The following is a 21157-nucleotide window of genomic DNA, read 5'->3' on the forward strand; positions in this document are numbered from 1 at the left end:
CAGAGAGTTGAGGCACAAACCGCTTTTGATTTATCATCGAAGTAGACTAACAGCGCATTTTCAGTAGGTTGTCTCACATTTTTTAAGCGGCACCACTTTTTAAAAGCATCGTACTGCTGCTCGTATAGTTTTCTAGATTTCGGTGGTAACAATTCTTCACCTACTTCGGCTGCTCTTTTATCAATATCAGATACACCTTCTTCACTCATGATACCAATAATTATCAATAACAATGTTTCTTTACAATGACACTAGTAATGACAATGTTTCTAAATTATAACTGTCACAACGCAATGTTACTATGGTAACTTATTTTAAAGACAGTTTATTAAATGAGTTGAAGAGAGAAAAAACTGATTGAAATTATTGAAATAATTAATAAAATCATACCGGAAGTACGAAAAGTATCGTATATACCTTGCGACTGAAGTACATTTAATCCTTCAGGTAAATTATGGCCCTCCCTGCGGTCGGGCCATAAACTTTACCTTCAGGATTAAATGTACTACTTCAGTCCCGCGGTATATAATGTACTATTTCTTACTCTATATTTTGTTGTATTTTAATATTTTAATTCCACAAAAATCAAACTAATTTTATTATTGTTTGTGAAATATTGTTTAAACAATTGTATATGTTTAAAAATAATAAACTTTTATTCCCAAGTTAAAACATATGAACAAAGAAAGTTTTTGCTAAAAAAAGTGTTATTTCAAAGGATAGAGTATGGGTTTTTATTTTGCAATAAACAAATTTATTTATTTATATCGAAATGTAATAAAAATTAAAATGTATCAATAATTATCAAAGGTCGTTGGAATGCCCAATCAGAGCAAACTATCCGGTGTCCTGCGCGCAACACCAATAATTAATGTTTATTTTAAAAAAATTCCTGACGCCGTGGTGGTTAATAGATTTTAGTTTTGCAAATTGAAAATAAAAGGTACGGTACACTTCTATAAGCAAAAAAAAATTCAACTTGCTATCTGCTTTATTTTCAGTCCTGTAACAGTTTGAAAAAATGAATTTTTTTTGCGAAAGCTGGATTGCAAAATTTATTTTGCAAAATCTATTGAACCGATCTTAATGAAATTTACAGTACTGTTTAACTGTATCATATAGTTTTTCTGGGTGAAATTTAAAGGTCCTAAGTTTAGCATAAATGGTTGAAAAACGTAAAATGCGAATACTTGTTGTTGTATAGTTTTTTTCCCAATTATTGCTATTTTGCAACAAGGGTGACTATTTTTTAAATTTTCAACCAACTCTATATTGTATGAAATTTAATTACACAACTTTTATGTCAATACAACTTTTCTCGGAAATGAATACTCTTAAAGTTATAATCAAAAAACGAAGAAAAAAATCGAATTTTTCCTTAATTTCTTGACATTTTGATTATTTAAACAATGTTCCGGACCTTTTTGAGAGGGAGGATAACTCAAATATTATTATTTGCGTTATTTTCAAGCAATTTCTGCAAAAAAATTTGAGTCACCTCTCAACGTCCAAATGTACTAATATTTTTACAGATGCGCCCTGGTCTAATTTTTATACTTCTAATATCTAACGGTGAAAGTTTCGGAATTTGGATGACCCTCGTCAGATAACAGCCACACTCTCAATTTTTTTAAATAGCAAAAGGGGTGATAACTAGACTTAGGCAAATATGCAAATTTCATATTTTGCATATTATGCATAAAAAATGCAAAAATTTAAAATTTTGCATATATTTATATAAATGTTCATAAAGTGCATATAATTTGAAATTTTGGTTGTAACTATAGATACATATCTTTTTATATTCAGGTAACAAATAGCTTGAAAATCTCAATATTTGCTTTTGTTTTATAATCTCTTGGTAGTCAAATTTTTGGTATCGGTATCGAAATGTAGTAACTAATAAAAGATACCGGCTTATACATAGCTTTGTCACGTTTTGTCCTTTATTTGGTTCCAACATCTGCCAGTTTATATCTCTAGGTAAAAATTTTTATTTTGACGGTCAATTTCCCTTTTGTTGTAAAATAGGCCGTGAACAAGTGTCTTTGTAATAATTATTGTAAATAATTATTGTGCTTTGAAAATGCCGAAAATAAACAGTTCAGTGCCATTCATAAAATCAAACTATAGTTTTGTTTAGAAAACATTACATATTTAATAAATAAGAGACAGTGACAGTACATTTAATAAAAGAAATTTAATCATTGTGTCAAAACATTAAAAGTAATACATAGGTATTGGGAAGGAAATTTTCCAAGAATTTAAAGCAACCATGGAAATAAACAGTGGTTACCAGTTACCAGGTTCTTTCTGAAGTGGTTCGCAAGTAGGTACTATCTGGGACATTTTCCGCACCACTTAATTTATAACCAACTATTATAGTAACTAAATTTGAAAAAAAATTTTGAACACCGTTTGATAAATTTATTGTTACCACAATTCGAAATAATATCATTTATTTGTTAAAGATCTTAAATATTTAATTACATAAGCTTGGTTTGTAAAATACATAGGTAACTACATGTTAATTAATACGACATGTGAAGACTGTAAATAAAAAAATATTGTAAATATTGTTTTATTACCTGCATATTTTCTAGATAAATATGCATATTTTTGGGTAAAATACTGCATAATTATGCGCATATTTCATACATTTATATTTGCATATTTGCCTAGGTCTAAACCATATGAAGTATCACATGACCCCGTTTGGTATTTAAAAAAAATAGGGAGCTGTCACACTCTCAATGTTAATCTTTGAAATTAGCTTGTGACGTTTTGTCTTTAAAATAAACTAGTTGGCAGAGAAGGCTAAACCTTTATTCTTTGACTGAATAATAATAATTATGTCTTAATAACAATTCTGTTTTTTAGAGTCTAAGTCCAGGAGTTGTAAACACTGAAATATTTGCAGTGGGAGGACTAACAAATTATGCAGACAGTTTAGAACAAGAAGAAGTACCAGCTCTTACACCTCGGGATATTGCTGACGCAGTAACATATATTTTGTCCACCCCTCCACATGTAAATGTAAGTAAAATCGCAACAAATGTAAATAGAAAAAATAATGGGTATTTAAGGTAAAAAGTAAGGTATCTTCTCTACAATTTAGACATACTTTAGTTACAAAACACGTTAAATTATGCAATTGGACAAAAAAATTCAAAATTATAGATCATCATATACAGAGAGGATCTAAATTATGGAATAAATTCATTTTCTCTAAAATGAACGACACTGGAGAAAAATCCTGAAACAGGTCGATTTTTATTTTTAAATTACAATTGTTTGACATATATTTCATACTAGTGACGTCATCCATCTGAGCGTGATGACGTAATCAATGATTTGTTTAAATGGGAAGAGGGGTCATGTGGTACCTCATTTGAAAGAGTGTTCAATTCTCTATTCAGTAATATAAACGATAATATCATTAATTATACAGGGTGACCAAAAAAATAATTTTTGTATTAAATTAATTGACGCAAAAAGAAGAATGCATGTAATTTATTTATCTCAAACTACATTTTACGGCTGTCAGTAAATAGAAAAAAATGTTTATTTCACAAATAAACATTTCTTTTCGTTTAAATTAAATCACAAACAGCCTCCCACCTACCTCTTGGTAGTTTGAACATTTAATTTAAGCGAAAAGCAATGTTTATTTTTCAAAATAAACATTTTTTTTCTATTTCCTGACGGCAATAGAATGTATTTTGAATTAAATAAATTTCATACATTCTTCTTTTTTCGTCAATTAATTTAATTCAAAAATTACTATTTTGGCCACCCTGTATAAATAATAATATTATTGTTTATATTACTGTATATAAAATTGAACATCCTTTTAAATGAGATGCTACACGACCCCTATTCCTATTTAAAAAAATCATTGATTACGTCACCACGCTCAGATGGATGACGTCACTCGTATTAAATATATGCCAAAAAATTGTAATTTGAAAATAAAATTCGAACTCTTCCGGGATTTTTCTCTAAAGTCGTCCATTTTAGAGAAAATGAATTAATTCATAATTTAGATCCTCTTTGTATAAGCCCTGAAGCAAAATAAAATATTTATAGCGACACGCTTCATTTATTATTTTTTTTAATTACTTATTTTAAATATTAATTTTCTTTTCTAAACGAAAATAATATGGGTCATTTAAAATTCACATGTGTTTCGCTCCTAAAATACAAAACCAGATTGTATAAAATTAATGTTTTTTTTTTGGGAAACAAATTCCCCATTAAATAGTTACCTTATCAGACCTTATGTCAATAAATCACTTTTTAAATGCATTCGAAGACGCTTCTTAAGTGGCCAGCCTCTTTATGCCAATAAATTAGACCTTAACTTAAAACCACAGACATGTGTTTTCAGTTCAGTCGATCCACAAAAACGAGTCGATACACAAGCCCAGCAGGCATCGGTCGGTCTTACAACCATCGCTGGGCTCAAACAATAACATTTTCTCTTACGAGATATAAGCACGCCTTTTTAACCAAAAATAAATAAATATTACTGTTTGTTGTTTTTACACTTATTTAAATTCCCTTTAATTTAATTCCGTTAACCACCAACGGAACATACTAAAAGATCGGGAAAATAATCTTATTCTACCAATTTATAAGAAAGAGGAGAGAAATAACTAAGAGATTTATAGAGCACTATATCTAGCGCAAGTGGTATTTAAAGCGTAAATTATTTACTAAAATAATAGAGGATAAATTAAGTGTCGAAATTGAAAGAAAAACTAGAAGAAGAACAAGCGGCTGTCAGAAAACAAAGATAGAGAACAGATAACATTTTTGTAAAATTCGCAAGGAAAATAATTTCCATAGCTGGTTGTATATCATTAATCACAAAAAATTATTAAAAGCCTTTATAAAAGGTGAATTTTATTTAAAAATCACTTAAAGGACAATCCTTTAAAGGGGCTCAGAACGTTTTCGAACTAAAAAAGAATGTGTATGTACTTTGTACGCACGTACGAAGTTATACTTCTATTATATGATTTCAACGAAATCAACATACTGTGGAACAGTTTATTTATATTTTATTTAAAGATTAAACTAATTTTTACTTACTACTTTCCAAAAATTTTTAATAAAACAATACCAAAAATTAAAAAAAAAATAGAAAACACCCGGATTCGAATCGGGAACCTCTTGATCTCCAGTTGAACGCTTTACCACTGAGCTATACTCCTTTTGTTTGTGCGAGTGCGGACTACAAGATTTCTCAGACATAGTGTCAAATAGACCAATTGAAGTATAAAAATACTTTAAATACTAGGTACTTATCTTATTCCCGAGGTAGACAAACCTAAAGATACAAAAATTATAATAAATATATTTACTAAAAACACTAATATATTCTTTCCACACTTTTTTGGACTAATACATATAGGTATAACTTAAAACATTTAGCAACTAACGCCATACTGTCTGTGTGCGCATGCGCGCAGAATAATAAAAATTCACTCCCAATCGCGCCTAAAGAAGTACATATAACTTCAAAAATTCATCATCAGTGCTGTTAACGGGTTTTAACCGCTGTTAACGTTAACATCCTTGAGCCAACAAATTATATATCGGTAAAAACCCTTTAAATGTTGTACAATTATAGAAAGTTTAGATTTTTATAATAAAATTAAAGTGCTGTTTAAAATAATCCTAGGTATAACATCAGGTATTACATAAGTTGACTCCACACACAACACGTGGGTTGCTTTGTTAGGAAAGTAGATCCTCACATTACGTACAGTAATTTTATGGGAAGATTTCAAATTTCAAATTTCAAATTTATTCAAAAATATGTGTGTACAACATTTTACATTTAGATCCTATTATTAGTGTCGACTGACTCAGCACCATGCCTAGGCAAGAGTTGCCTGTTTTGCACTGTACTATGTCAATCGAAACTGTATCAATTCTACATAAAAGTAGTATTAAGGTTGGAACTAAGAAGTAACATACCTAACTGTCGAAGAGATAATGCAACAGAACAAGACGGACGGTAAACCTCTCTAGCTACTGAATACTTTGTTAATTATAATACCAATATACACCCAAATTTTACTCTGATTATGCTGTCGTTCATACATTAAGACATTGCGTCCAAAAATAATTGTAAGTGGGTTTTTAGATAGGTTTTTATGTATTTTTTAAATTTAAATAATTTAGGTTCTTGTTTGATATGTATAGGAATTATGTTATAAAATTTAGGTCCAAAGGACATTAGGAATCTTTGTGTTACTGAATTTTTGAACTGCTGAATACTAATATCCATATTTGTTACTGATCGAGTTAATCGGTTGTTATGAAATTTAAATTTGTTTGAGTTTATATAAACATTTAAAACACAGTTGTAGATGTATAGGGATTTAACACTAAATATCTTGGATTCATCATATAATTTTTTTGTTGGATACAGTTTTCTTTTTTTAAAAATTATTTTTAATAGAGTATTTTGAACTGTTTCTAAAATGTTAAGAGTTTTGTTAAACGCGCCACCCCATGCTACAATACAATATCTTAAGACTGATTCTGCAAGCGAGTTATAAACCATGATTAATTTTTTCCTGGGTAGAATATCTCTCAAGATATAAAATTTATGCATTAGAGCCCTTATTCGGTTACTGACATGAGTGATATGGTCTGATCAACGTAAATGTTGATCTATGAAGACACCTAAATACTTTATAGAGAAAACGTTTTCTATTGAAGAACAGTCACAATTTTGTCCTTGAAATTTTGCGTTATGCAATTTTATATGAAAATTTGTAGGTTGGTCAACAATTGTTGGGCTAAAGGCTATATATTTTGTTTTATTAATATTTAATGTCAGTTTGTTAAATTTTAGTCATAAGTTTAGCTGTTTTAGGTTCATTTCAGAGCTGGTTTTAACCTCCTCCCATGTTTTCCCCATAAATAATATTGCCGTGTCATCGGCATAACAAACAATGTGGCCGTTGAAATTATTAATTCTTGTGATATTGTTCAGATAAATAATAAATAAAAGTGGTCCTAATACTGTTCCTTGTGGTACTCCGAATTTTATTATAGATTCAGAACTCAATTCTGGGCCAATTTTTACTCGTTGAGCTCTTTCCGACAAATAATCTGCTATTAGATTTAGTGCAATTCCCCTAACCCCATAATTACTTAGTTTATCTAAGAGAATTTTATGAGAGACCGTGTCAAACGCCTTAGCTAAATCAAGGAAAACCACTAAGCATTTCAATGATTCATCCACAGCTCCTATCACTTTCTCCAGTAGGTCTTCTACAGCCCTTTCTGTACTTGATTTTTTTACAAAACCAAATTACTTATCTAAAATAACCTTATTTATATGAAAAAATTCAAGCAACCTTTCTTTTAGGGCCATTTCAAATATTTTAGCAAAATTATTTATTAAAGAAATGGGCCTATAGTTGTTCAGTTTACTCGAATTTTCGGATTTAAAAATGGGGGTGACTGTAGATTCTTTCCATTGTAGTGGTATTTTACCACTTTGAAAACACAAATTTATAATATGAGTTAAAGGCTGTGTGATTAGATCATGGATATTTTTTATTGTTTTAGCATATAATTTATCTGGTCCAGGAGCACAGTTATTTTTTAACTTTGATATTAGTGAAAATTGAGAAGAATTTTACTTTTTTTAATATATTTGGAGTGAGAAACATTACAAAAAGAAAAATATAAACAGGGGAGGAGCTAGTACTAGAACTCGTAGACTTAAAATGTGTAAGAGATGGACAAATGCCTGATAAATACCTATAACAGCTAATAACCTCGAGTAATCTTATATAAATTGTGTGCATAACTTTAGGATTTGACAGACAAAGAAGAAATTTAAAATTAAAGTTGACAATTCATACTTTAAATGCGTTTTTCTCAAAACTGCTTTTTTCAAAGCCTGTAGACATTGTAACACAAAAACTACTTGACCAACTCACCTGGAATCGTGTATATATTTTCTTTAGGCATTCCTTGAGGTAACGCTGTCGAGATATTTTTTGTTTTATGTTTATTTTTTGTTTAAAAATAATAAATATGTTGATTTTTTTCCTTTTTGCAAAAAAAATCGTTGTTTTGACTTCTGAGTGATAGCAAACAGTCAAAATTCGATAAAACCAACAAACTCGACAGCGTTACCTCGACAAACTGATAAGCTAATAAAATCTTTTTGAATTTTTTGTTTACCATGATCTACTGATGAGTTCTGATGTCCACCGCAAAATTTATTGTTTTTTGAGGTGCCTTTAAAAATTTGCTACCGTTGGCTTATTTTTCAATATTTTTCATTGAATTTTTTTTGAATAATTTATGAATTATAGTGAATATGCCTATTTAATTTAAAAATAAAATAATTCTAGCATTGAGTAAAATGTACTTGAAATATTGATTTCAACCCATACAGCCCCCCTTAAGGGTAGCTGTGACACGATTTTGATAGGCAACCCATGCTAGAAATATTTATCTATGTATGAAATTTAATAAAAAAAATGTTTCATCCGGCAAGCAGATGGGTACAGATCGACCTACACACAACCAAACGTATATGGAATCATCTGATATTTCTTATTATTTCATGCGAATTTAAAAAACGAACACACGAAGTCAAACAATATTTATTTTAAAGCAATTTAATAACAAATAGATAAGAGTTAAATAAAACAATAAAGTATTTAACAAACAAATTGAAACTAAGATTAAAAAGGGTTCAAGGCAGGTTTTGTTTATATTCGATTCAGAGTTGGACTACCATCTCCATATAGCAACTATTTCAGCATCCTTATGCATCATCAGTGAAGTTTATGCAGTCACAACTCTGAAGGGAATACAAACATTCTGCCTCTTTTAAGGCAAACCATCGCGATGCAATGAACCCACCTTTTGAGACGCAATCTAGCGACATCTCTCGTATTACGAGGAAAACAACGGAAAGCCCCAGATACAAAGTTTACTACTTTTTAAACAATTAGAATAATTGAAATAAAAATATAATAAACAATATTTTAAATCTAAGACTTTTCGTTAATAAACTGCTTTCTGGCTGCATCCCATATCTCCGGATTTTACAATATATAATCACGTAGAGACGACGAAAATAGGAGAAAGCAAATAGAGGACACTTAGGCCACGCATTTACCTTCTCTTCGTCTAGGAAAAGGACCGAAAGACAGTTTCTAAATACTCACAAATTGAGTAAAAATGAAAAAGATAAAAAAGGGTTCAAGGCAGGTTTTGTTTATATTCGATTCAGAGTTGGACTACCATCTCCATATAGCAACTATTTCAGCATCCTTATGCATCATCAGTGAAGTTTATGCAGTCACAACTCTGAAGGGAATACAAACATTCTGCCTCGTTTAAGGCAAACCATCGCGATGCAATGAACCCACCTTTTGAGACGCAATACAGCGACATCTCTCGTTTTACGAAGAAAACAACGAAAAGCCCCAGATACAAAGTTTACTACTTTTAAACAATTAGAATAATTGAAATAAAAATATAATAAACAATATTTTAAATCTAAGACTTTTCGTTAATAAACTGCTTTCTGGCTGCATCCCATATCTCCGGATTTTACAATTAGTCCAGAAAGCCACTGCGCATCCGCTATGAAAAATATTCTAATTCGGATTTTTTGCACAATCTTACTCAAAAAGGACTCCTTTTAACAAATTTGCATGTTGCCAGGACCAAAAGGTGGTCAAAAATTTTTTAAACGTTTGTTTTTTTGTTTTTTTCCTAAAATTATTATTTTTGCATAGAAAAAAGTTTTTTTAGGTTTTTTGGATCATTCCAAACAGAAAAGGTCTTTAGTGACTTTTCTCTAAAAATGATAGTTTTTGACATATAAGCGATTAAAAATTGAAAAATTGCGAAATCGGCCATTTTTAACCCTCAAAAACTATGTGAAAAACTGAAAATTTGAATGTTGCCAAGGTCAGTAGATATTCTTTAAACATCGATTGATGAAATCCCGAAGAGTTTTTTGCAATACAATATTCAAAACTCCTTTGCTTTTTAATTGCTAATCAAGCTTGCGCGACACTATTTTCCACCGACAGTATGGTGCAAATGAAAGGAATAAATTCGTTATTTCGTAAACTGGCGACTTTAAGGAAAAATCCCGAAACAGGTCGATTTTTATTTTTAAGTTATGATATTGTGGCATATATGGTATACTAGTGACGTCATCCGTCTGGGCGTGATGACGTAATCGATGATTTTTTTAAATGAGAATAGGGGTCGTGTGGTAGCTCATTTGAAAGGTTCTTCAATTCTCTAGTCAGTAATGTAAACATTTACATAATTATTCATACAGGGTGTGCTTCTACTTCTTTTTTTGTCAAATAATTTAATTTAATAAAAGTTTTTTGGACACCCTGTATAAATATTTATGTAAATGTTTATATTACTGAATAGAGAATTGAAGAAACTTTCAAATGAACTAGCACACGACCCCTATTCTCATTTAAAAAAATCATCGATTACGTCATCACGTCCAGATGGATGACGTCACTAGTATACCATAAATGCCACAATATCACAACTTCAAAATAAAAATCGACCAGTTTCGGGATTTTTTCTTAAAGTCGGCAGTTTAGGAAATAACGAATTTATTCCTTTCATTTGCACCATACTGTCGGTGGAAAATAGTGTCGCGCACACTTGATTAGCAATTAAAAAACAAAGGAGTTTTGAATATTGTATTGCAAAAAACTCTTCGGGATTTCATCAATCGATGTTTAAAGCATATCTACCTACCTTGGCAACATTCAAATTTTCAGTTTTTCACATAGTTTTTGAGGGTTAAAAATGGCCGATTTCGCAATTTTTCAATTTTTAATGTCAAAAACTATCACTTTTAGAGAAAAGTCACTAAAGATCTTTTCTGTTTGGAATGATCCAAAAAACCTAAAAAAACTTTTTTCCATGCAAAAAAAATAATTTTAGGATAAAAACAAAAAAAAACGTTTAAAAAATTTTTGACCATCTTTTGGTCCTGGCAACATGCAAATTTGTTAACTTTTTGAGTAAGATTGTGCAAAAAATCCGAATTAGAATATTTTTCCTAGCGGATGCGCAGTGGCTTTCTGGACTAAATATATAATCACGTAGAGACGACGAAAATAGGAGAAAGCAAATAGAGGACACTTACAAATTGAAACTAGTTGTTTTAAAGTCAATAGCACAAAAAATTTCATTGTAAACCGAATAATGTTTAAATTGTTTTTATTTATTTTTTTGTTTTTTTTTTGGGTTGTCAATGGTATCACCTCTAGTCCTTAAGCAAGCTTCAGTTTGCGTGGGCACGCTCCTAATCAAATTATCAACATTTTGTTGTGGTAGGTTGCTCCATCCTTCAAGAGCAACCTTCCTTTATCATGCAAGAAAATTAAATTTTCTCCTGTTGCACCTCTCCAGAGCCCATAACTGTCTCCTGCTGTATACTTCTTGGCACGAACTCTTCTTCTTATCATTTCAACTGAAAAAGTTACACCTGTAGCATCCATAAGCTGCCTTTGGAGCTGAAGGTGAGAAATGGTTGGGTGTCCGTTATTACTTTTTGGCGAATTTCCCTTGCTTTATTTTTGAGCTTTCCTAGTTCCTGTTACCTAGCATAGGTTTTGGACAGAACGCCCTGTGTAACACCTAGCTCTACAGCTATTACCCTCTGAGAACATTATTTGCTCCACAAGAGTAATAATCTTTCTCCGTTGTAAGTTCTATAACCCCACATAAGGCATATTTTCGTTTTTAAACGCAAAAGTTAGTTTATTTATTTTTAGCCTAATAAAATAAAAAAGTCAAAATGTAAATTCGTACAGGTTAAAACAAATTTTATATCAAAGTTTAGGTGGGTTCTTCTTCTTCACGTGCCATATCAGAATTATCCGACGTTGGCGATCACCATTGCGAAGGCTTCTCGATCTTCTGCAATATGGAATAGTTGTCCTGCATTTGATATCTGAGTCCATTCACGAATGTTTTTTAACCAAGAAACTTGTTTCCTTCCTACACCTCTACGGCCCTCTATTTTGCCTTTAAGGATCAGTTGTAATATTTTATATCGACTTTCCCTCACTATATGTCCCAGATAAGACATTTTTCGATGTTTAACAGTCTTTAGCAGTTCTCTATCTTTGTTGACCTTCCTTAGTACTTCTTCATTAGTTTTTCTTGCTGTCCAGGGTATCTTCAGCATCCGTCTATGAATCCACATTTCCAATGCTTCAATTCTGTTCATAATCGATACTTTTAGCGTCCACAGTTCTGCACTATACAAAAGTACGGACCAAACATAGCACTTGACCATTCTTTGTCTTAGTTCTAAACTGAGATGATTATTGCAAAGAAGTGACTTCATTTTCGTAAAAGTGGTTTTAGTCATTGCTATTCTACGTTTTATTTCTATGTCTGTATCTAGATGGTCCGTTATCACAGTTCCCAGATATGTCATTTTGTAAACTTTCTCAACTTGGACTCCGTTTAATTGAAGCTTTGCATCGGGATGTGGGTCACGACTAAACACTAAAAATTTGGTTGTATTTGAGTTTATTTTAATGCCCATTTCTTCTACTACCTCGTGAATACGATCAAGCAGAATTTAGAGACCTTCAATATTATCTGACAGAATTACTGTATCGTCTGCATATCTTATCACATTAAGTAGTTCTCCGTTGATTTTTATATATGGCTGTCTCTCAAGTGCCTTCAAGTGCCTTGGTACACTTTAGGTGGGTACAGAAGATATTTTCAAGAAAGTATCCAAATCATACAAGGGGATCATTGTTTAAAAAATTAAAAAGGGGTCATTTTTGCAAAAAATATACTTTTTTAACTGCTGAGGTAATTCACTTATTAATGAAGGTCTATGGGATTTTTTTCTGCAAAGTTGAAGGGTAAATATTTCACATAAGACTTACTAAATTAAATTTGACCCCCTATAAATTGGTCCAATAATATTTAATATTTTTTGAGATATTGAATTTGTTTATTAAATGTTACTATATTTTTAATTTCAAAAACGCGGTTGTTGCCAAAGAAATATTCACCTGCTTAAGATGTCATTATTTTTATTTTTATGTATATTTTCGATAAATGTATAGATTAATTCAAATTTCAATTAAACTCCCCCCTAAGATGGCATTAGAAAATTATTAAAATTTGCTTATAATTTGTTTTTTTAATAACGTCGCGGGGATTAAGTATTTTGAAATGTCGTTTCGATAATTAAGTTCCTGGGAATTTTTTACTAATTAACAAAATTTTTTTGTCGTTTTTTCTTCTTCTTTTTTTTGGAGTTACATTATTACAGGCCCTTTTAGGGTTAAATTTTATTAAGAATATCGAATCTCTGAGTTGCAGATTCTAGACCTAAAAATATTAAGATTTAACTAAAATCTCTTAAATAAAATGTGGCTACTTACTGAGTTACAGGGTATTTTATTTAAAAATTTAAAAATTATTGTTACCAAGTACTTTAAAACTATTTGACGTATCCTTATCATACTTGGCAGAAAGTGTGGCTATTATACACCCTACTAAATTGTGATTAATAAACGTTTCTAGCTAGTGCCAGAGACGTACGACAGGGGATAGTGAATGATTGACCCTTCCCAAATTCTACGCCACTGAGTGAATTACTATTTTAGCGAAATTTTTCGATTCTCCAATACTTTGTATGTAAATAACTTTATTGGTATTGATAAAGCCATCAGTTTGAGAGATATTGGAAGTTTAAAATGAATGAATGAATGAATCAAAATAACTATGCGTTTCATTTTTAACGTCCAATATCTCGAAAACTGATGACTTAATCGTTACCAGTAAAGAGCATATTATTTACATAGAAAGTATTGGAGAATCGAAAAATTTCACTAAAATAGTGATTCCCTCAGTGGCGTAGAATTTGGGAAGGGTCAACCGTTAACTATCCCCTGTCGTACTCCTCTGGTAGTAGCTAGAAACTTTTATGTATCACAATTTAGTAGACTGTATAGTACATACACTTTCTGCCAAGTATGATAAGGATACGTCAAATAGTTTGAAAGTAATTGGTAAAAATATTTTTTAAATTTTTAAATAAACAGTAAATATACTCAGTAAGTAGCGACACTTTTTGTTTAAGTGATTTTAGACCAATCTTAATATTTTTATGTCTAGAATCTACAACTTAGAGATTCGACATTCTTAATGAAACTTAACCCTAAAAGGGCCCGTAATAATATAACTCCAAGAAAAAAAAGAAGAGGAAAAAAAGACAAAAAAATTTGTTAATTAGTGAAAAATTCCCAGGAACCCAATTATCGAAACGGCATTTCAAAATATTTAATCCCCGCGACGTTATTAAAAAACAAATTATAAACAAATTTGAATAATTTTCAAATACCATTTTAGGGGAAGTTTAATTGAAATTTGAATTTATCAATACATTTATCAAAAATATACATAAAAATAAAAATAATAAGATTTAATTCAGGTGAATATTTCTTTGGCAACAACCACGTTTTTGCAATAGAAAATAGAGTAACATTTAATAAACAAATTCAATATCTCAAAAAATATTAAATATTTTTGGACCAATTTTTTTTTCTTAATACTGATAACATAGTGCAACTTAGTCTGTAAAATAAGATATTTTATAGTGCTTATTTAAAACGCTAAAAATAATTTTTTGAAAACTTGTTTTTAAAGATTTATATACAATTATTTAAATAAATAGGGGGTGAAATTTAATTTAGTAAGACTTATGTGAAAGACTTACCCTTCAACTTTGCAGAAAAAATCCCATAGACCTTCATTGGTAATTGAATGACCTCAGCAGCTAAAAAAATATTTTTTTTGCAAAAATGACCCCTTTTTAATTATTTAAACAATGATCCCCTTGTATGATTTGGATACTTTCTTGAAAATATCTTTTGTACCCACCTAAACTTTGATATAAAATTTGTTTCAACCTGTACGAATTTACATTTTGATTTACATGTAGTGTAATTTTATTTTACTAGACTATTTCGTTCAATTTGCAACTCAAGCAAATAACCTATACCGTACCGAGCTGCACTATCTGATTGTCTTATAGATTTGTTTATTTGCCATAAAAACCTTTATTCTTCGCAACAATAACAAGTTTTTTCAAAAGAAATAAATATTACTTTGAAATACATGGTGATTCCATATAAGTTTGTTTGTGTGTATATTCGGATCCCGTACTATTACATCATAATTTAGAATAGTTTTGACGCTAAGTGTATTAAGTATCGATCATTGTTGTATACTATTCACTATAGCACGCACATGGGCGTCCGCAGGATCAAAACTAGGGGGGGGGCAAGTTTGAGAAAAAAAAATTGGTTAGATAAGCAATAATAAATATAGACGTAAATTGAGAGGGGAGATGGGGAAGGGATTTCCCTCAGAAAAGTTTTGAAATAACGTTTTTGGAGCCAAAATTATAATTCAACGCCTTCATACAAAAATGAAGCAAACTAAATATAATTCAAATATTTAAAAACTTTTTAATGCTTTTTACAAAAACGTGACGCAAATTTAACAAGTTTATTTCCTCCTTGATAAGCAATCGATTTGTGAAGCAAGATAAATTGTCTATTTACACTGCAAACACTACACAAGAATTGTTTATGAATACTATTATTTAAACAACAATTTACGCGGATCAATTGTAAATTCTTGTAAAACTTTCTCTACAAACTCTTTCTTTTTTGGTAATATTTGTTTCCGATGAATACTCATTAGAGCTAACCCATTAAGGCGATCTTCGACCATTGTACTCCGCAACCATGTTTTTATTCTTCGAAGACTGCTGAACGACCTCTCAACTGTACACGTAGTGCAAGGCAATGTTACGAGAATTTCCAGCAATTTTTTTATTAACGGATAAAAAGTAGTGGAAGCTCGAACCAGTTCAAAAATTTCAAGGGTGTTGAAGTTGTCTAACTCATTATTAAGGAGTTTTTTATTCCAATGTTCTACCCATACTTCTAGCTCTGCATCTATTCCATCTATTTCATAGTGGTTTAAGGATTGTCTCAGTTCTAATTTAAGGCAATTTAAATCAAGTTTGGAAAAATTCTTGGGATGCAGAAGACTCAGAGCGAAGGCTGGCGTATTTTCTTCGGAAAACCGTGTCTCTAGAGAAGATATGATAGAATCCAGATACGGAAGAATCATGGATCGCCTCCAGTATTCACTAGGCGTATCAGCTGGTTGATTGCTTCTATGCTGTTGCTTGTTTACAGTTCTAGGTGTAGATAATTCAAAACCGCATTCTTCGGCTATCTTATTGGCTTCATGCAATAAAGTGTTTGTTACGTTCTCTGCGTTCTGTCTATGTTTTTTAAAAATATCCATGATTTGACGAATATGTTCCGCTACCTTTAAAACATTAGTTTGCGCAGATTGTAGGCGGTTGACTATAGGCTCTAGGTATTCAGAATATTTTGCAATCAAAATAACAGCGACGATAAATCCTGACTTGCATGCCGCAGAATGCAACTGATAAGATATTTTTCTAGTGGCCAAATTTCCTTCAACGGATAGGGTTTGCAAGGCCTGTACAATTTCAATGAAATTTTTTCGAAAAACCCTGATTACCTTGTATTTCTCGGACCACCGTGTTTCGCAGAGGCTAGGGATATTTGCTATCATATTTCTTCTTAATACTGATTCACGGAAGAAATTGGTTATATCTTTAATAGTGGCAATAGTATTACGCACTTCATTTAAACGGTTCAAATCGTTCACAACTAAATTTAATCTGTGTGACGCACAGTGGAAAAAAAAAGATTTGCTGTATTTTTTCCTTAAAATTGCTTGAACTCCGCCTTCCTTTCCCGACATAGTGGAGCAACCATCAAACCCCAGGCCGACACATTTGAGCGGATCAACTTCATGATTTGTCAGGAAATCATCAATTGCCTTTGCAATGCTTGGTGCATTCAGAGCATCGAGCTGAACAAACCCTGTAAATTCTTCACGAATTTCTTCTGCTTCTTCATCAAAATATCTCAAACCAATTGACAACTGTTCTTTGCCTGAAATGTCAGCGGTTTCGTCAGCTAATATTGCATAGTAGTTTGCTTTTCTGACTTTTTCAAAAATTTCTTTTCTAATTACGTGGCCGCAGATGTCAATTATTTCATTTTGTATCCTCACTGACTTGTATGAGGCATTCTTAGCGCCATGTTCAAAATGCTCCTGCAAAATTTTGTCTCCGGCCTCAATTCGAAAATTACACAAGTCTTGGAAAACACCCTCACTCGATTCTTTCCCACGGAGAGGTAAATCATGAGTGCCTGAGAAGACGATACATGAGATAACTGAACATAAGACTTTTCTGTTAGTTTCTATTGTTTTGCTCGCAAACTCGTTGATTTGAATGTCAACTGGTTTCGCTGTTAAAAAAGCTTCCGCAGCCTTGCTTGCCATCTTGTGGTATTGATTGTTTGCATGATCTTTGCAGCATGTGTGGACATCTTTGTATTTATTAAAGGCCCTTATCATAAATGATCCCAATGTCCCTTTGATTGTCCCTTTCGGTGGAGGAAAGACGACACAGAATTTACAAAAGGCTCCTTTCAAGCGCTTTGAATATACTAGCCACGGGCTATATAAGTCCAACCATTTATGGTTAAATTTTCTTTTTAAATGTGCAGCATCTCTCACAAAATCATAATCTGTAGGCGGCACCCAAGTTTCTTTCAGCAGTTTCATTTTTTCTTGAACTGACAGCGTAGATATACTTCCCACGTATCTGCCAATATCATAAATGTGGTCATCAGTATGTAAGGCCGACAACTCGGTATCTGATACTTCTTTGTCTTTCATATTTCCTAAGGGCGGCCCTGTTGGATCATCTGAACTAGTTGATGGAGCATCCAGTTTGCTTATTTTATAATCGCATTCATCTCTGCAATTAGGCACCGGAGAGCTTGGATTGTTTTTTCTTTTCTGACCTTGCGAACCTAAAAGCATAGAAAAATGGTGGTACCCCAATATTTTCATGTTATCCTACCCACTCCCCATCCTTTAGTTTAGGCTATTGTTCATAATGAAAAATTTGAAATAATAAGGAAGAAAATCGAAACGAAATTTTTATGATTGAATATGTATGTTGATAAGTATGGTTTAGGTACCTACCTACATGAAAATATTTCTGAGTTCTAGTAAATTTTAAGAATAGTACCTGCATTTCTGAGGGTGGGCAAAATATTAGTTTTTTGCAGCCCAAAATATTAATTTTTGCAACCAAAAATATTATTGTTGTTCAAAACTTGTTGAAAAAACGTAAACAATTACAATATATTTATTTTTGTTTTAATTTTTGTCCATATCTTTTTTGTGACTCAAAATAGGTATAGCCATTGCTTCAAGAAAAAAGTTTTAAGGTCATGTCAACAAAAAAATGTTCATTTTCTTCAGTTTTTCTCAATAACCTGTAAGTTTTTTCCCATATGTATTGAACATTCGTTATCATTAGAAATCTAAAAATAAATTAACGCTATACAAAATCCAATATGACGCTCATAGGAAATAAAAAACTTGATGGTAGGTAGTTCCATCTAACCGAAACGTGGCAATGAAAAACTAGCTAGAAATTATTGGTTAAAAAGTTTCTTAAAAAAATAATTTTTTTTTAATTTTCTAGCAAACCAAATAATGTAAATTAATTCTGAGTTCACTATCCATCAAATTATCTAAAAAAATTCCCTATTTAACCAAATTTCGAAATTTGAAAAAAATCTATCACATTTTATCACAACTTTTCAAAAGGTAAAAGATGCCAGTTTTGTTTTTTGACAGAATGTGACTGCAATAGAAACAGTTATAGGCAAAGATTTAAAAAAAAATATATTGCTTTATTTTTTGCATTATTTTCTAGGCATCACCTTAAGAAAAAAATAATATTTATTTACACTTCAAAAAATGCCGATTGAAAATTTAATTTCCTTCAAAAAACCTTAATATAACAACTCACATCTTTTTTTATAGTATATAAGGGGAAAGGAATAAAATGCAAAATTTTGACGTCTGTCAAAATTTTCAATGTATTTTAAATGTAATCGTTTTTTCGAATCCTGAGAAAACTAACAAGTATTTTTGAAAAAGTTAAACGCAGAATGAAAGATTACTTTATTACCGAGGGCCGAAAGTCCCTTAGAATGAATAAAAAGTTTCTTTTGAATGAGATATTTGAAATTAAAAATCACACTAAATTTTCTCTTAGTTTTTCACCCCTGTAACTTATCAAAATAAACATTATAGAAGTTTTCAGGGGCTTTCGGCCCTCGATAATAACGTAATTTTTCATTCTGTGTTTCAATTTTTCAAAAATACTTATTAGTTTTCTCAGGATTCGAAAAAAAAATGAATATTATTTAAATAGCATTGAAGCCGAAAGTTCGTACCCATCCCCTTAAGTATCATACGAACATATTCAATAATAAAAATTCTTTTTAAAAATGATAGTCAAGACTAGTCAATAGCGTAACTAATCTAAAAGTAGTATCTAAATTTACTAGTTATAGCTTACCAAGTGGAAAAAATTTCAGAATATCCATCGTAAAACAAATACACCAAAGACACAAACCACTCGTACGAATATCAAAATTCGGGAGATCACTCTTGCAACTTATTACTTTAACATCTACTATCTACTAAAGCTAAAGAATGACTGACAAACTGAAATGAATAATAACGAATCCTAGAGCAAAGCTTGTGCTCAAACTTCAAAGAATCTAAAACTCGTTGAATTGCATATTTGGACTTATTAGTTGTTCTTCGAAATACTTCCGGTTTGAGTTAAATGTATTCCCAGAACTCTAAGGCCATCAAAATATTTGGTTCTACGAATTCAGGGGTGGTGGCTACTGCTGTTGCTTTCAGATTTAAAAAATATTAGGTAAATAAAATAATAACAGGTTTTAATTTTCGTTTAAGTTTTGTTAAGTTTATATGGTATTTTCGTCCCAGCTAGAATGTAGAAACAGAGTAGTTGCATTCAAAATCAAGATTAAGTTACAACTTTATATTTTTCTATATTGCTTATTCACCAATTTTACACTCGCCTCGGCCTCTCTAGGGGGGGGCAGCTGCCCCCCCCCTGCCCCTCCCTGTGGACGCCCATGAGCACGCATTATCTAATAATTATCAATAAATAACTATTTTTAGTAAAGATAGTTTTGATAAGTCAAAATGATGATAATATTCATCGACTTTAAACAAACTTAATGTTTATTTATTTTGCTTAAGTCTGCGTAATATGTAATAATTATCGACAAATAATTTTTTCAGTTATGATAATTTTGGCGAAAGTAAAACCGCTTGTTACAGTAATTGATATTAATCAAATTTGTTTTTAAATATTTATTTTTTTTTTTGTTTTAGATTTCCGAATTGATCATTCAACCTGTAAACGAAGATTTGTGATCTAATTGAATCGGTAAAAAAATAATAAATTAGTTATAAATAGAAATTGTAGTATTGTTATTTGTTTTTGTTTTTTCTTTAATAAAGAACAAGTTCTGTTTACTCTTTTTTTTTTATTTTTTCCTATGAAGCTCAACGTATGTTGGTGTTATTGGAATTGTAATTATTGTTTTTGATAACCAACTAATGCATTTATTTTAAGATTGTTAAATTTGCAAGTAAGCGTTAAAAACACTGAAATTAAAAAATTACTGGAGTATTTGTACATATATACAGAGTGAGTTGTTTGTTTTTAACGCGTTAATTATCTCAGAAATGGATTGCAAAATTTTTATATATTTAGGTGTATAATATGGGACTTGAGATGCGGCAAATATTATGGCCGCTCTAAATTGCTATCGGATCCTTTCGGTCTTTTTTTTTGGAAATATAATAACACTTTGTTATTTCAAATTGAACATACTGTATAGTTTTTGCCTTTTATTTCTTAAGATATACATCGTTTACATTACATGTTCCCGTATTAGAGAAAATAACACCTAGCTATTTAAAATGCTCACAATTTCTTATTAAAAGATAAGAAAGAAGGTCTATTCAGAGGATTGATGCCACTTTGATTAAGAAATATCGAATACTTTTTGGTAAATTTACATTTTTATTGATTTTTTAGTCTCTT

General features: G+C 30.9%; 1 protein-coding gene across 2 annotated transcripts in view; it reads left to right on the top strand.

Moving 5' to 3' along the window:
* Window positions 1-20583, top strand: part of LOC114330903 (farnesol dehydrogenase-like) — a 131048-nt gene extending 110465 nt beyond the window's left edge. For both annotated transcript variants that reach the window (XM_028280338.2, XM_028280339.2), the window contains exons 5-6: window positions 2881-3036; window positions 20440-20583. In XM_028280338.2, coding sequence (XP_028136139.1) covers window positions 2881-3036; window positions 20440-20481 — 198 coding nt within the window. In that variant the 3' untranslated portion in view covers window positions 20482-20583. The remainder of the gene's footprint in view (window positions 1-2880; window positions 3037-20439) is intronic.
* The last annotated feature ends 574 nt before the right edge of the window (window positions 20584-21157 follow it).

This window comes from Diabrotica virgifera, chromosome 1, assembly GCF_917563875.1.
Source record: "Diabrotica virgifera virgifera chromosome 1, PGI_DIABVI_V3a".
NCBI lineage: Eukaryota > Metazoa > Arthropoda > Insecta > Coleoptera > Chrysomelidae > Diabrotica > Diabrotica virgifera.